At 45.3% G+C, this 15846-nt stretch overlaps 1 protein-coding gene and 1 pseudogene across 1 annotated transcript in view; one reads left to right on the forward strand and one right to left on the reverse strand.

The window, feature by feature from the left end:
• The first annotated feature begins 5974 nt into the window (after positions 1–5974).
• On the forward strand, positions 5975–6458 carry LOC118601769 (annotated as a pseudogene).
• The window catches only part of SUSD5 (sushi domain containing 5), a 47463-nt gene continuing 37923 nt past the window's right edge, over positions 6307–15846 (reverse strand). Inside the window, exon 5 of the mRNA XM_036219797.1 lies at positions 6307–9084. Coding sequence (XP_036075690.1) covers positions 7781–9084 — 1304 coding nt within the window. The 3' untranslated portion in view covers positions 6307–7780. The remainder of the gene's footprint in view (positions 9085–15846) is intronic.

A 15846-nucleotide genomic window follows, 5' to 3' on the forward strand; every position in this document is an offset into this window, starting at 1 on the left:
TGCAAAGGATCAAGGGTGATCATTGCTATGGAGAAAAATAAAGCAGGGATGAGGGTAAGAAAGCTGGGAAATGAGGTGGTGGTCAGAGAAGGTCTCACCAAGGAGGGGCAGCAGAGCAGAGACCTTAGGGAAGCAGGTTGCATGGAAAAGCATTCCAGGCCGAGGGAACAGCATGTGCATTGCTTTACAGCGAGAACATGCTTGCTGTGGTCAGGGGACAATGAAGAGGCCAAGGAAAGGAGTAGAGTAGGGAAGGGAGAGAATGGAAGGAGACGCGGCTCAAGAGGTAGAAACATAGGGAGTGGGGGAGGGCGCAGATGGCTTGGGGCTTCGTCAGTCATGTAAGGACTTTTGCTTCTCTGAGACGGGAGCCACCGGAAGGCTTAGGCGTAGGACTGCCTTGACTTCCATCCGATGAGGGTCACTCTAGCTGCCATATTGTAAGAAACCTGGAAGTAAGCAAGGGTGACAGCGGAGATACCTGTTAGGTTACTGCAACATTCCAGACAAAGGGAACGCCGGCCCAAGCCTGAGCGGTAACAATGGAAATAGTAGGAAGTGGTCGGATTGTGGATTTATTTTGAAAACAGGGCGATAGGATTTGCTGGCAGATTGGACGTGGAGTAAGAGAAAGGGAGGCGCTAATGATGACCACAGTTTTGGGCCCGAATAACAGGAAAGATAGTTTCCTTTTACTGAAACGGGGATGGGTAAGTAAAGAATTTGGTGCAGAGCAGGCTTTCTGAGGTTGGGATGAGAGGTTCAGGCTATTAATAAAATTTGGGAGTTTTCTTAGGTTGGGTCTTCAGCAGAGCTTGAGACAGATTCAAATGCATGTGGTAACTTGGGGGAGTACGTTCTGGAGAAACCTGAGAAAGCTTCCATCAGTTATAGATTGTATCTTAGTGGGCAGGGGTGTGCCTTTGAAAACAAGTGGCTTGGTTAGCTGAGGGCACTTTTCTGGAAAAGGGACTGTGACCACTGGCAGCCAAGATGCAGGTGGGGAGAGAAGGTAGGGGGAAGGATGTGGGTACACGGGGGTCTGGGAGAGGCTCTGCAGTGCCTGCTGCTGAATCATCCGCAAGTCAATGGTATTTAAAGTCCTGCGGCTGGATGGGGACACCTAGATCGTATGTATATATTGAGAAGCAAGAGAAAAGGGCCAAGGACTGAGCCCTGGGACCCTCTGGCAAAGAGAAACACCCCACAGAGGCTGAGAAGGGGCCACCTCTGAGGTTGGGGAAAACCAGCCAGTGTGGTGTTCTGGAATCTGGGCTTTCTTCATTCGACCTCATTCCCTCCTCTACTAAGCCACTTGGTCTAGCTGGGATGCCCCAGGGGTAGAAGCAGGAGTAAACTACTAGCACAGCATTTGGCATGGAAAGGAATGAAAAGAAATAGAATTTAGGGACTTTATGGTAATGGTGATCCACTGGGGGTGGAAAACTCACATATTTTTGCTTTCCCAGGCTTCCTTTCTCCCACATCTCACTATGCCACTCTGGGAACTCAGGTGTATCCGACCTCTCCTGTACTATCCTGCCTCCCTCTTTCCTTTCCCCTGAGAGCACTTCCTCTTTGATCTGCACAGCTCCCACTCACAGAATGCTGGGTCCCCTTTTCTTCCCTCGCCCCGCCCACCCTGTACCACACCAGAGGAGCTTCCTTTTGAAGTCAGCGGGGAAGAGGGTCAGAGGGCAGGACTATAAAGGAGAGGGGACACAGTGAGTGGACGCCCTGCCCCAGGATTCCTGAGTCAGTGGAGGTGGTTCAGCTGCCCTTACAGCCCCTGGCAGCATTTGTCCTTCCCAGCTGTGTGAGAAAATGCAAGGAGACCAGCACAGGGACCAGGCTGGGCTGGGCAGTCCAACTCTCCACCTCTGCCCTGAAGAGCTTCCATTTGGTCCTCTTCCCGAGCCTGGGCTGAGCTTTTTGCAGATGGTGTTGTTGCACAGGGGTGGCTGGGGGTGGTGTGGTGGGCGAGCATCCTTCATTCGCTCTCTGAACTTGGCCTCTTCACTAGGGATTGAAAAACACCGCCACCCCTGTCCTAGCAATGTTCCCTGAGGAAGAAACCTGGGGACGGTATGATCAAATTGTCAGCAATTTGCTTCGATTGAAGGCGGTAGAACCGAGTTACTCATTTTTTTTTTAAATTTCAAAGGAAACCAAACCAATCTTAAAAAAAAAAAGTAAAAAACAACTTAGCCAATTTCTCTAAACCGACCATGAAACCTCAGTGTTCAGGCTGCACTCAACAACATCAACCCAGCACCTCCCTGAGTGGGTTTCTTGGAAGAGCCTAGAAGATTCCTGGACTGAGACCTCATGGGTCCGGCATCAGTCTGGTCTGTCTTTTGAAAAAACAAACACATTTGTAAGCTTTGTAGGAGTTTCCAGACCCGCCTCAGATGCCTCGCCTGCCCTCTGACCCACCTGTATGGAGCCCAACGGTTGCTCTGTTTGGTTTCCTCATGCTGGCCCGCCCAGGGAGGCTACCCACCGTGGGGGCGGCAGGGGAGGTCGTCTGTCCAGCTTCCTGGTCACTCAGGTAACCCGGGCAGGGGCACCCATTAGGTAGGGTGTATGAGCTACCCACTGTGGCCCCGTTAGTGTTCAGACTTTAACAGTGGATGGCCGAGGGGTGGTCTGTGTGCACAAATAGGTTTGCAAGTGATTGTCTGAAATGTCTTGGATACCAAGATACTCAGCATATTAATATCCTTCTGAGTCTTGAGACTTCCTAATTACTGCCACGAACCTGTTGTCCTCACCCGCGGGATCCAGGGGAAAAGCAGTGGGGACGGAGACCACAAAGGCCGCCTGAGGAAAGGTTGCAGCTTTCAGGCGTTCTTACGCAGGGAATTTAAAGAGCACAAAAATTTTATTGAGCCGAACTCGGTGGCGAACAGAAAATGATTTGTTGGATTGTCAGTGGGAAAAGGTTTATTATGACTGCTGGTGGAGTCAACAGTGGCTGGTTTCTGCCAACATTTATGGAAATAACGTTTTTAAGTTTTAAATGTGAGCTGTAAACCTAAGCTACTTTCGTTTTTTTTTTTTTTTTTACAAAAATTCAATACTTAAACTGTGGGGAGAAGGTGGATTGGTGCCAGAGAAAACATTCTCACTTAATAGTGTTTGCACATGGGACGGCAACACCGTTTGCAGCGGGGCACTGGGAAGAACCCACAACTAATCCTTCATCGCAGCTGTCCGAACTCTTGATCATCTGCCATCCCCCGAACAGCGGCTTCTTTTTTCTGGTGACTCCAGGCTTGAATGACCTAGTGTGGAGAGTTTAAACTATATACAAGGGGTGAGGGGGAGCAAAAAAGGGAAGGGAGCCTTAAGTAAGCTTCAGCCAACGTTTTGTGCGTTGGACTTCCTGTGCCCGCAGCCGGGGTAAGGCCGTTCCGCACCCTGTCCCTGCAGCATCTCCCCAAGATGGAAGACACCGTGACGGCCCCGCTTCACCTTGACTTACCCTCTGCTACCCCAGAAATAAGAGTCAGAGCGGCTGTGGTTTGTGCCATAGGAGGATGCTCCTTTCTCTGGGGCAGGCACTGAGGGGCCATCTCCTAACACCCAGCGCTGTCCCTCACCACCTAACTGGCTTGGGTGGGTTGTTGAATGAATGAGTAAATTGCTGCTGATAGGGTAAGATACTGGTGCCTCGTTTTACAAGAAAACAGTAGGAAGGAATTAAACTATTTGGCCAGCAGATACAAGGGCAGTCTCGGCGTCTCACTGCCCATTTAAGGTAGGTCAAACTATAAACATTGCTGGTGTCTTTTCTATACCTTCCCTCCTTGACTTGGGGCAGTGTGTACGATCCCACTCTAGTGGGAAATTAGAACTTGGAAAATCATTGACAACAAACATTAAAAAAAAAAAACATGAAATGTTTTATTTTGCTTATTCTTTACTGTTTTCTTGCTCTATCCACTGGATGAGGCTGTCTTAACCACACCCAGTCGCTCTAGGACAGATGTTATAATTAGCTCTTGTTTTCTCAGGTCCCTGCGATTTCTGCCATTCACCTGGCAAAGCAGAATCCTTACCCCAAAGACTCTCAGATCTCACACAGCAGGGAGGGGTGGTTCTTGCTGGTCGTGAGCAGATGGAGGGCCTTTCAGGACACAGACAGCTCTTTCCTCTCCCGAGGAAGGTTTTCTCAGAGATCTGGGATCCCATTAGGGAACACATTTGGAACCCAGAGCTGGCTTTAGAGCTGATGAGTTGGTCCCTCGCTGCCAACGTCTGAGAAGTGACGGATAATTTACTGTTTCAAACGAGGGCCAAAAACATCGTCAGGCCTGACTGCCCACAGCCACCATGCTCCGTGTGTGTCACTAAAAGGCAAGTGAGGAGGAAGGGGAAAGAGCAGCAGGAGGCAGGTAGACAGAGTGAGGAACTAGCCAGTGCAAAACCAGAGACTGATGGCAGGGAGAGTTCAAACAGTGGCTACTTGAAGGAAAGGTGGAGGACACAGATTTTGTTAAGCCCAGGAATTGTCGAGGATACAGTGGAAAAGTCTGGACTGAGGAGGACTGGCGATATCGAGAGGAAGAGTGTGTGCGTTGACAGGTGTCTTGGGTCTGGACCCCCTGAGGCAAAGCCTTGTGCATGTGCTGAGTGATCTCTGGTTCTGTGAGGGAGGGGGGCAGGGTGGAGCGGGTAGAAGCTTCATAGACTTCCCTGGAATCCTGCTGCAGGGCATAACATGGCTGAGAGTCAGGCTTAGAGGGGGCAGTCTCAGACACCGCAAGTATTAAGACATCGTCTTCAAGATTACTAGACAATCCTTTTTTAGAAAGCCATTGTGAGGTAACCTAGATATAAAATACATTAAGCGACCGTTTAGGGGAAATAATTATTTATTTAAAATATCTCAGAAGCTTTGTGTTAACAGACCCCTCCCCCAATTTTCATGAGCCCTAAACATTTGCTAGTCTCAAAAGACACGTAATTACATACGATTTAAGTTTACAGTGTTTTAATCATTCCCTTTCTACATACATTTTTAGATCCTATAACATTAATTTAGATGACACCAAATCAATGAAAACTTAAAAAAAAAACTTATGTGTTGGGTTTTTCAGTTCATGTCTACAAAATAATACATTTACATGTATTGATATACCTGTCATAAATTTATTAATATATTTGTATTAATATCACCTGTTTGGAGGTTGGTATTAAGTCAGGGTTCTTGGGTTATTACATAAAAGCTGGACAACGCGATCTCAATGTTGAGACAGAGGTTATTTTATGTAGTTAAAAATAGAAAAGTTATCTCGTGATAGATTAGAAAAGAATCTAATTTATAAATATGTACGGTCTCTGGCTTTTATTCTCCTGTTTTGCTTTGGCTCCACGCAGAAAGCACTTTGTTTCTGTCGTTCTGGATTTCATCTTACGCATAGGCGTCCCATTTGGTGCATTCAGGCCTTCATTCTACTCAAGAATGGGGACTTCGATTTTGCTACACTGTCTTTATAGTTACTTAGACTATTATTTTTCCAAAGCTGAAACCGAAAAGAGGTGGCAGGGTGGGAAATATGTTGCAAGAATTCTCCCCCCCGCCCAGGTAAAAACACCACCAACAGTTTTTCGTTTATAAAGATCAAGATCTCTCTCATGACACAGCAAAACACTCAGACTCTTACAGTTTCAAAATAAACATATGGCCTTCAATCACTTTTTTGCCCCTGAAAATGATTTCTAAGAAGGTGATTCACATTAGAAAAATATGTTTTGTGTCTGCGCCAATACAGAGGAGACTGTTAGAGATAGTATTTCAGCAGCTTCCAATGCTGTCTCGGTTGCACACTGACTTCTATGCACGACCAACCACAGGTGTTACTCATCTCTGGGCCTCTAAAGCTCCAGCAGGACTCAAAGCTCAGACATCACAGAGCGGCTGAGGAAGACGGGAGAGAGCGTCGACTGCTGGGAGGAGAGCATAAGGCTCAAGATGAAAAATCGTGACCCAGATGATACTGTTGAGGAAAACCAACTTTTATATAACATAATCAGAAAAATTAACCAACTTCCAGACGCGGAAAGGGATCTACTTGAACATGGATCAACATACGTTGTACTTAATGCTGCTCTCTGTGGGCTAAGAGCAGTCTTTTTCAGCTCATTTTAAATGATACATGTGCTCTTGCAGCTGCAGGCTTACCAATGGCAGTGATCCCATTTTTGACAGTGAACGTATCTTACAAAGCTATTTTTTTTTTTTTAAAGTTTACCACTGAATACAGGTATTCCTCAGCTCTGCTACCAGAGAAAGAAAATATTGTAGGGTACTGGATCAGAATTTCTAAGCCTGTCTTTAGAAAGCCGTTATTTCCCATTTTGTTCCAGACTGGGTTTACCGCATACCTTGGTTTAGACAATAGAAACTACTAATAAAGGCTCTTCAGTTGTCTGCCCTAGAAATTCAGTGATTGTTAAACAAGGGTGCACACGAAAATAAAACTCTAAAAAAGAACGACTCATGTTATCATAAACTCGAGTGTGCGTTAGAATCACCTGGAAGGCTAGTCACAACACAGAGAGCTGGGCCCCAACCCCGGAGTTTCTGCTTTGTGACTCTGGGGTGGCACCAGAGAGCAGGCAGCTCCAGCAAGCTCCCAGGTGCTGTTGATGCCTCCGGTCTGAGGACCATACTTTGAGAATCACTGTCATAAACAGGACTTGCTGAGCCACCGTAAGATGACCTAGATACTATGAAATGGGTGGCTCAACGACCAGATGAATTCATCCTGGACTCATGCTATTTCCACAGAACTCAGAATTGCCACAAAGAATCGATGGGCACACATCATTTCACATTCCTTTTCAGTTCCTGTGCGTCTCCATCAAATAAGCACCCTTACCTGATATCTTAGTCCTTGATCCTCTTAAAATACCTTTTTCCTTCCATGTCATTCCCTCTTACTGGAGTTCAGAGAAATGGTTACTCCTGAGAAAGGAAACCAAGGACTGAGTTCTGTTAGTTTTGGCAGAAGTTCTAAGATGTTCGTGGGCATAGGCTAGTCAAGGGCAATGAGGCCACTGCTTCTGAGAGGAGACGGCGGTACAAAGATAACTTGGTTTTTAAAAATACAATGGGCAGTCCCACAGAATGGACGGAACAGAAGTGGATGTGGCCGGTCATTCCTCCCTCCCCACTCCTAACAAGTGTCGGTCTTACATTCTCCCCAATATCTATGAACAATTAAAAAGGAATCTCAAAGCTTCTAGACTGTGTCCTGGTTCTTAGTTCACTTGCCCCCAGTAACATCACAACGTTAAAAGGAAATAACCCATTATTCTTCTGTATCCCACTCCCAACAATTAAATATCGATATCCTAAATAGCACTGCTCTCAAATGCTCCGTTGATCATGCCTGTTTCAAAAATTTCAGGTCACGAAATCAGTCATTTTATTTCTTAAAAAAGGAAAAGAAAGTCATAGTATGATGAAGCAAGAGGTGAGTTTTGACCTCACGGTGGAATTAGGGCCCAAGCACAGGTCTGGGATTAGTGCCATTCATTCCAGAGCAGATGGCTGAGGAGATGCTGCCATGTGTGATGATGCCGCCGAAGCCTTCCTGCCAGGTGCCTTCGGAGATACTTCTTGGCCTAGACAACAAAGACCTGAGGAAAAACATGAGCCCTATTCCACCCGTTTCATGCTCTAGTGGATTGTCAGTATTTATCAATGGGTTGTGTCACTGTTTATTTTCCTCCCGAGTGGCTTTGGGAGAGCCCACTCTGAAGATGACTAGACCTTCTCCATCTCAATCTGCTGGTGGTAGTGCCGAGCCTGGCGCTGGCCGACGTTCAGCTTGTACACGGAGCTCTTGTGCTGGCACTTGCGACAGCCCCACACTGCCCCGACCCCTGCCAGGAGCAGCAGCAGGCACAGGACGGTGACGACGGTGGCAATGATGGGGCCTCTGCTGAGACTAGGACACTCATTCCCTACACAGGGCTCCAAGGTTGGGAGAAGCTCCTCACTGGCACCTGGGCCGGGGCCTTCCTGTCCCAAGAAGTCATCGGACAGCAGGTACGGGAAGTTATCCTGGATGTCGGGGGCAGTGGCTTCCACTGGAGTCTGGGTGGCCGCCACGAGAGTTGAGGGACTGTGATTAGGCATCTTCGGGACAGCAGTTGTTACTGTCGCTATGGGAGAGCTTGCGGGTTCATCGGGTAGGGTGGCCACGGGAGACTTCTCGGGGGCAAATCTCCAAGGAACGGTTGACTGGTACCTGGTCAAGTCACCATCCGTCACGCTGGGACCCTCGGTTTCAGACACACTCTCGGGTCTGAAAGCCAAAGCTTCTACATCGAGTGTTTGAGACGGAAGGACTGAAGTATGGGCCGTGTCCTCACTTGGCGTGAGGGTGGAGCTCCTGGGCTTCTTAACTTCCACGAGAACGGGCTGGTGAGGGGTAAACAGAACGCATTCCTCCAGCCCTACTGACCCATCTCCCTTGTCCCCATCTTCCTCCTCTTCTGCCTCTTCTGTCTCTATCTTCTTCCAAGCTCCATCGGTCACAGGGTAGCCGTCTAGCCAGGACCCGTCGCTGCTGCTCACCATTGGGTCCCCCGCCTTGCTGTCATTCCTGCCCGTACGTGGCGCCGAGGGCCCATCGGTGCTGCTATAGATGCCCCTGGTTTCAGGTTCACCCGGGGCCGACGTTACGCCGCTGTGGTTGTCTCCAGCAGGAAGGTGCTTTCTGGTGTCGTCATCCGTCTCCTTTTCCAGCTCGAGCTTGTGGAAGGTCGCAGCGGGAAGCCAGAACAGGTACTTCTGGTTTAGTATCCATCCTGGTAGGTCTGTGGGGACGCTGCTCCCAGCGTGGGGCGAGCCTGTGGTGGGCACGAAGGCGGTGTCCTGGGCTACGTCTTCTCTTCCCGCAGAAACGGAGACCAGATGGTCCCGTTTCGGAGTTTCCTCGGACACCTCTCCCTGAGCCCTGTCCTCCTCTGCCTCTGTTCGGGAATCCTCCACGAGCTCTCTGAAGGACACGGATCTGTCATCAGGGAAATTATCTTCATAGTCAATATGTGCCTCAGCCTCATCTGAAAGGAAATGGGGGAAAACCTCATTAGGTCCAAGGTCTCAGAGCCAGCGTGTAGAACACAAGAAAGGGAAACAAAAGCAGAAGGATTGGAACAGATGAAATAAAACGGAAATAAAACTGTCATTCACAGGTGCTATGATTACGTATCACAGATAAACCCAAAGCATTTACATATAAAAATTTATAATTAACATGGGAGTCTATCAAGGATGCTAGGTCAACAGTCGGCATAAAATATCAATTGTATTTCAATACACAAGCAACAAACAAAATAAAAATTTAGAGAGATGCCATTCGTCATAGCATTAAAAAAAAAATCAAACACCTAGGAATAAATCGAATAAATGATATGCAAGATTTCTACATGGAACGGTACAAAATATTTGAGAAAAATTAAAGAAGACCTAAATAAATGAAGGGATATACCATGTTCTTGTAATGGAAGGCTCAAAACTGTTAAGTTGTCAATTCTGTTCAAATTGATCTATCTAGATTTAATATAGTCCTAATAAAAATCTGAGTCATTGAGAAGCTAATGCTAGAATTTATGGAAATGCAAAGGGCTTAGAATAGACAAGAGAATCTTGGCAAAGAAGAAAAAAGCTGGAGGATGTATACTACAAGATTTCAAGATTTACTATAAAACTGGAGTACTTTTTTAAGATTGTGGTATTGGCACAAGAATTGGTAATAGGATTATATTAACATTATGAACTTCAGAGTTGAAGAGATCTGCAACACATATAACCTCCAAAGGGTTTGTATCCAGAATTTAAAGAACTCTCACAAATCAAACAAACTCTTACAAACCATAGCAAATTTAGCGAGATACTTGAATTGGCACATCACATAAAAGATATCTAGTCACTAAATGTGTAAAAATGTCCAGCCTCACTAGTAATAGAGAAATGCTGATTACAGCCACAATGAGATATCATTACATAGTACCGGAACGGCTAAAGTTACAAGGACTGACAATATTCACTGATTAACAAGGATGGGCAGCACTGCTGGTGGGAACGGGGACCAAAAGGACCATCACGGTGCTTCTGGGCTGTCTGGGCATCGCTGCTAAAAGTGCTCATACACATGCTCCGAGGCACAGCAATTCCGCGACTAAATCCATACTTGACAGTACTGTGTACACATAGGTACCGAAAGACAAGCACAAGAATGTTCGCAATAACCCAAATGTGGAATCGATCCAAACGTCCACTAGCTGCCGGACTCACACACACACTGCAGTACATTCATACAGTGACAATCTGCACATCAGCGAAAATGAACCAACAGCTGCTTCCCACCAGGACGTGGAGGAATCTCGCAGCCATAGTGTTGAACGAAAGAAGCCAGGCAGCAAAGAGCGCATTCTGTGTGATTCTATTTACATAAAGTTCAAAAACAGGCAAAACTAACCTACGATGTTGAAAGTCAGGATGGTGGTTCTTTGTGGACAGTCTGGGCATAAGCCCGAGGCTCCGGGGTTACTGGCAACGTTCTACTTCTTGATCTTCGTGGTGGCTAAAATTCTTCATTTATTCTCTGATAATTTATTGGTCATTCTCTTACGATTTGTATGTATGTTATAATTAAGTAAAAATGTATCTTTTAGAACACTGATTTGCTCTTTGTAAGATGTCTGAATCGTGAGGTTATGCTGTGCAGTTTCTGAATTCAGCTCAGCAGGATGAACACAGGCCCCATGGTTAGGAGGCCAGAGTCTCAGGACAGCAGGCCAAGAAGGCTCAAGAAGCTGTGTCCTCAAAAGAGAGCAGCCGGCTGGGCTTTCCCCATTCTCAGTGGTCTGTAAAAGTCGAGTCCTACTGGGAGACATACTTATCTTTTACAACAGAAAGACTCCCTATGATATTGTGATATAATAAGAAGTATATATTTAGTCTTTGCCCCTGGTTCCTGGCATAGAGCTTCTAAAACTCTTAGAATTTCCTGAGTGACAAGGGTGATAGGAACATCTTCTGTTATTCGTAACAAGCTTCTTTGACCATATCTGAGTTTATGTGCACCTTGGAAAGCATGCAAAGTCAATCTCCAGAGCCAAGGTCTGAAGGAAACGGTGAAGTGTCGTGTGGCACACTCCTGGGCACCAAGCATGAATCAGTGGGCCTTTAGCATCTTTCAAATATCGACAAACGTCTGTCCAAACCTATAGAAAACTTTTACAAGAGTGGATCTGAGCCCAATTTTTGAGACCGTGCCCAGAAGCAAGATCTCAACCGATTGAGGAGCTGTTCTGAAGAATGGCAGTTTTGCAGTTTGTTTGATACGTTAGACTCAAGGAGGAGACATAGGGAGGGTTACATGAGATCCACTGGTGGTAGAGTAAGGGGGCAGGAGAGAGCAAAGTGGGGACGTGTCTAGGACTGGATAAAACGCAAAATGGAGAAACACGTACTCCTTTTACAGCGGTGGGTACAGGTTAGTTAATTAACATTCACGGCGCATCGACATGGCACGTGGGGAACGAGATGACAACGAAGGGTTCCGTGGTCTCGTGCTCTGGTTCCTGTGTTTGTGCCTTCGAGGGGCCTAGAAAAGAAAACTCCTCTGCCATCCCCAAGGGGCGTTATCCTAGATGCATAAAAACCATGGACAGAGCGCCCCTAAGGTACAGGCTGACCTCTGTTAAGGAAGCTACAGGCCTGGGTGGGATGTGACTACCCGCGATGACCTGCCCAGTTAGGAACTTATGACCAGACTATCCTGATGGGTATTTTGATTGCCGAGTTTGTCTGGCCTACTTGTGCCCCCCGCCCCCTCACCGAGCTTGTCAGGTTTATTCCTTAGCTATTGTTTTGCTCATGCTTATAAGACAACTCCGTATCTTGCTTATTTAATGACTTGCAGAGTTATAAATTTAAAAATCCTTTCTGATATGCTTCTAAAATTTAAGCCCATTCGCTTTACTTGCATCCTCAGTCAACAATGGAAAACGGCGGATAAACAGCAAACACCTCTGATAAATGTAAAATGCAAGTATGTTTTATGCTCAGAAGCAGCCCAGCAATTATTTTAGGAAACCTTTCCACCCCATGAAATCACGTTCACAATCCCAAAACAAAAACCGTATCAGATGGCTGGGCCGTTCATACGAGTCTCACAGAATTCAAACGCAGTCTCCCAGGGCTCGGTCAGGCTCTCAGTGTTAAGTAACACTGCCTCTTCTCTGTTTCACCATCTCTCCAAGCACTGCATTCATCCACTCCTTCATCCAACAAACTTCGCTGAGTGCCGACTGTTTGTCTGGCACTGCTAGGGCTTGGAATCACTGGTGAACAGGACAAACAAACAGTCCCTGTCCTCATGGAGCATATGGGACACAATCCCACGGTCTTGACACTATCGAGTTGAATCGCAAAGCTTTTGTGTGCACGAATTCCCATTTGTCATACTGCATAAACATTAGGTTTTACATTTAAGTGCCATCTTTTCCTGAAAACACAACAAAAATGAAACAAAAGCCACTATGACAAAAGCTTTTTTTAAAAATTTACCTAGAATACATAGACAAGTCATACTGAATCCAGCTGGAGATTTAAGGCTATGACTTAAGTCTTTGACTTTAAGATAATGTAGTTAGTATCAACAGATGATGGATAAAGAAGAGGCAATTCCTGTATACAAAGGAATATTATTCGGCCATAAAAATGAATGAAATCTTACCACTTATGACAACATGGATGGACCAAGAGGGTATTATGCTACATGAAATAAGTCAGGCAGAGAAAGACAAATACCATATGATCTCACTTATATTTAAAATCTAAAGAACAAAATAAACGAACAAACAAAACAGAAATGCACTCATAGATACAGATGGTTGCCCAATAGGAGGAGAGTTGGGGGGGGCTAGAGAAAAAGGGGAAGGGATTAAGAAGTACAAATTGGTAGTTACAAAATAGATTTGGGTATTTAAACACAGCATAGGGAATATAATATCATAACGGCTATGTATGATGCCAGGAGGGTATAGACTTATCGAGGAATCACTTCATAAACTATATACATGTCTACTCACCATACTGTGCATCTGAATCTAATGTAATACTGAATGTCGACCATAATTGAAAACAAAGCCAAAAACAAAAAACAAAATTAAAAAAAAAATGTGGTTAGATTGTTTGCTTGCACGTGTATGTATTGACGAATTATGGTAGATTGATCACAACAATGGCCACAATTCTCCACTCTCCTCTGAGTCAAGTCCTTTTTATTATTATTATTATTTAAGTTTATTGTGATAACATTTGTTAATACAATTATGTAATTTTAAGGTGCACATTATAATTTCACATCTGTATATTCTATAATGTGTTTACCACCCAAAGTCCAGTTTCCTTCAGCTACCATATATTTGACTCTTTTACCCAGTCTGCCTCCCACCTCCTCCTCCATCCCTGACCCTTCGGTAAACACTATTTTATAGTCCATGTCCATGAGTCTCTGTTTGTCCTGTTCCTTTGGTACTTTCAGGTTTATATTCCACATATAAGTGATATCATGTGATTTTAAACTTTCTCTGTCTGGCTTATTTTGTTTAGTATGATTATTTCAGGGTCCATCCCTGTTGTCTCAAATAGCAGTATTTCATCTCTTCTGATGGCTGAGTAATACTCCATTATATATATGTACCACAGCTTCTTTAGCCAATCATCTATCATAGGACACTATGGTTGCTTCTATGTCCTAGCCACCGTGAATAATGCTGCTATGAACATCGGTGTGCAAATATCTTTACGGATATGAGTTTTCAAGTCTTTGGGGTAAATACCCAGTAAAGGGGTTGATGGATCATATTCTTAGTTTTTTGAGGACCCTCCATACTGTTTTCCATAGTGGCTGTACCACTCTGCAGTCCCACCAGCAGTGTATGAGGGTTCATTTTTCTCCACATCATCTCCAACATTTGTTATTACTCGTCCTGTTAATTATAGCTATTCTAACAGATGTGAGATGGTATCTCATTGTGGTTTTGATTTGCATTTCCCTAATAGCTAGTGATGTTGAGCATCTTTTCATATTTTTGTTGGCCATTTGTATGTCCTCTAGGGAGAAGTGTCCGTTCAGGTCCTCTGCCCACTTTTCGATTTGTTTTTTTGTTGTTATTGAGTCATATGAATTCTTTGTATATTTGGGATATTAGGCCCTTATCAGAGGCATTGCTTACAAATATATTTTCCCATTTGGATGGTTGTCTCTTTACCTTGTTGACAGCTTCTTTCACTGTGCAGAAGCTTTTTAGTTTGATGTAGTCTCATTCATTTATTTTAGCTTTTACTTCCCTTGCCTTTGAGGTCAAATTCATAAAATCCTCTTTAAGTCCAAGGTCCCTGAGTTTCGTTCCTATGTTTTCTTCTATGCATTTTATTGTTTCAGCTCTTATATTCAGGTGAGTTAAATCCTTTTGTAACGAATTGTGTACCTCTTCCCTTCAAGAAGTGGCGCCTATTTTTTTATCTCTCAAATCTAGACTGGCCTTGTCTCTGGCTTTGACCTACAGAATATAGTGAAAGCCTTGCATGCTTCCCTCTCCCTCTGCTCCCTGCCCTCCGCCCCCAGAACGTCACCAGCTACCATGTGAACAAGCCCAAGACAGCCTGCTGAAGGATGACAGACCATATAGAAAAGAAGCAAACTGTCCCAACTGAGGTCATCCTAAACTAGCCAGCTCCAGTCAACGTGGGAGCTGACGGCATTCACCCGCGTAAGCCCCGTCAAGACCAGAAGAATGGATCCAGCTGAGCCCAGCCCAAACTGCTAGCACGAAGAATTGGAGCAAATGAATGCCTGTTGTTTTACAGCATTAAGATTTTCTGGGGGAGAGCTAACTGATACACCAGCAATGAGCTGCAGGGACCAAGGCACATTATCCCTAGAGTGAAACAGCGCCCAGCCCACTCACTGTAGGTAATCTTGATTGTAGGTAATCTTGAAGGAAGGAAGGAATAAATGGAGGGAAAAGGAAATCTGCAATAGCTCAGACCCCAAGGTTCTCCTCAGCCTTGCCTCATGATCGCTCAAAGCTAAGATCTATTTCCAGGAGCACAGCATCCCAACACACAACAGGACTACAGGCTTGTTTCCAAATTATGAAGAATGAGTCCTTATCATCATAATCTCTTTTGACACCCCGAAGACCCTCTGAAAAAGATGCCATCGTTGAAGGACACACTGGTGAGCAAATTAGTCCACAGTCTGGCCCATGAGAGCATCTATTCTCTACCCAGCCTCTCCTTGGTGCCTCCACTCCAATCAGTTTAAAAGGGTACCTTAGTAGAAGCCCCCGACCCCTGCCACTGCTAGTAGATTCATCGTAATGAAGCAGGCAAGTGATTCTTCTCCATCAAAATTTAGTCCTAGTTCAAAGGAACTTGGCATTCCACACATCCGACAGGTCACTTGTGTCTCAAGTCCGTCTTATTCATTCTTTTTTAACAAAAAAACAAAAACATAGTATTCTATGGCGTTGCAGAAGAAATTATTTTTGCAAAACAATATACATTTGCCGGTTGTCTCCCAGAGGTTCTGCTCTTGAGGATGAATATGCCTGTGTTCCCAGCTAGAACACAGTCCCCCTTTCATGATGCAGAAACACAGGAAGCAGGTCTCTCCAAGACCATTTTTCCTTAAGAAGCGTTTACCCGCTCGAAATCACAGGCTATTACCTCACGCGTGACCCGCGATGGAAGCTCTCACGACCCGTTATTTCCCTAGGGAGTATTTGTTGCCTCACGGCAGCAAA

This window comes from Rousettus aegyptiacus, unplaced genomic scaffold (genome assembly GCF_014176215.1).
Source record: "Rousettus aegyptiacus isolate mRouAeg1 unplaced genomic scaffold, mRouAeg1.p scaffold_m13_p_4, whole genome shotgun sequence".
Classification (NCBI taxonomy): domain Eukaryota; kingdom Metazoa; phylum Chordata; class Mammalia; order Chiroptera; family Pteropodidae; genus Rousettus; species Rousettus aegyptiacus.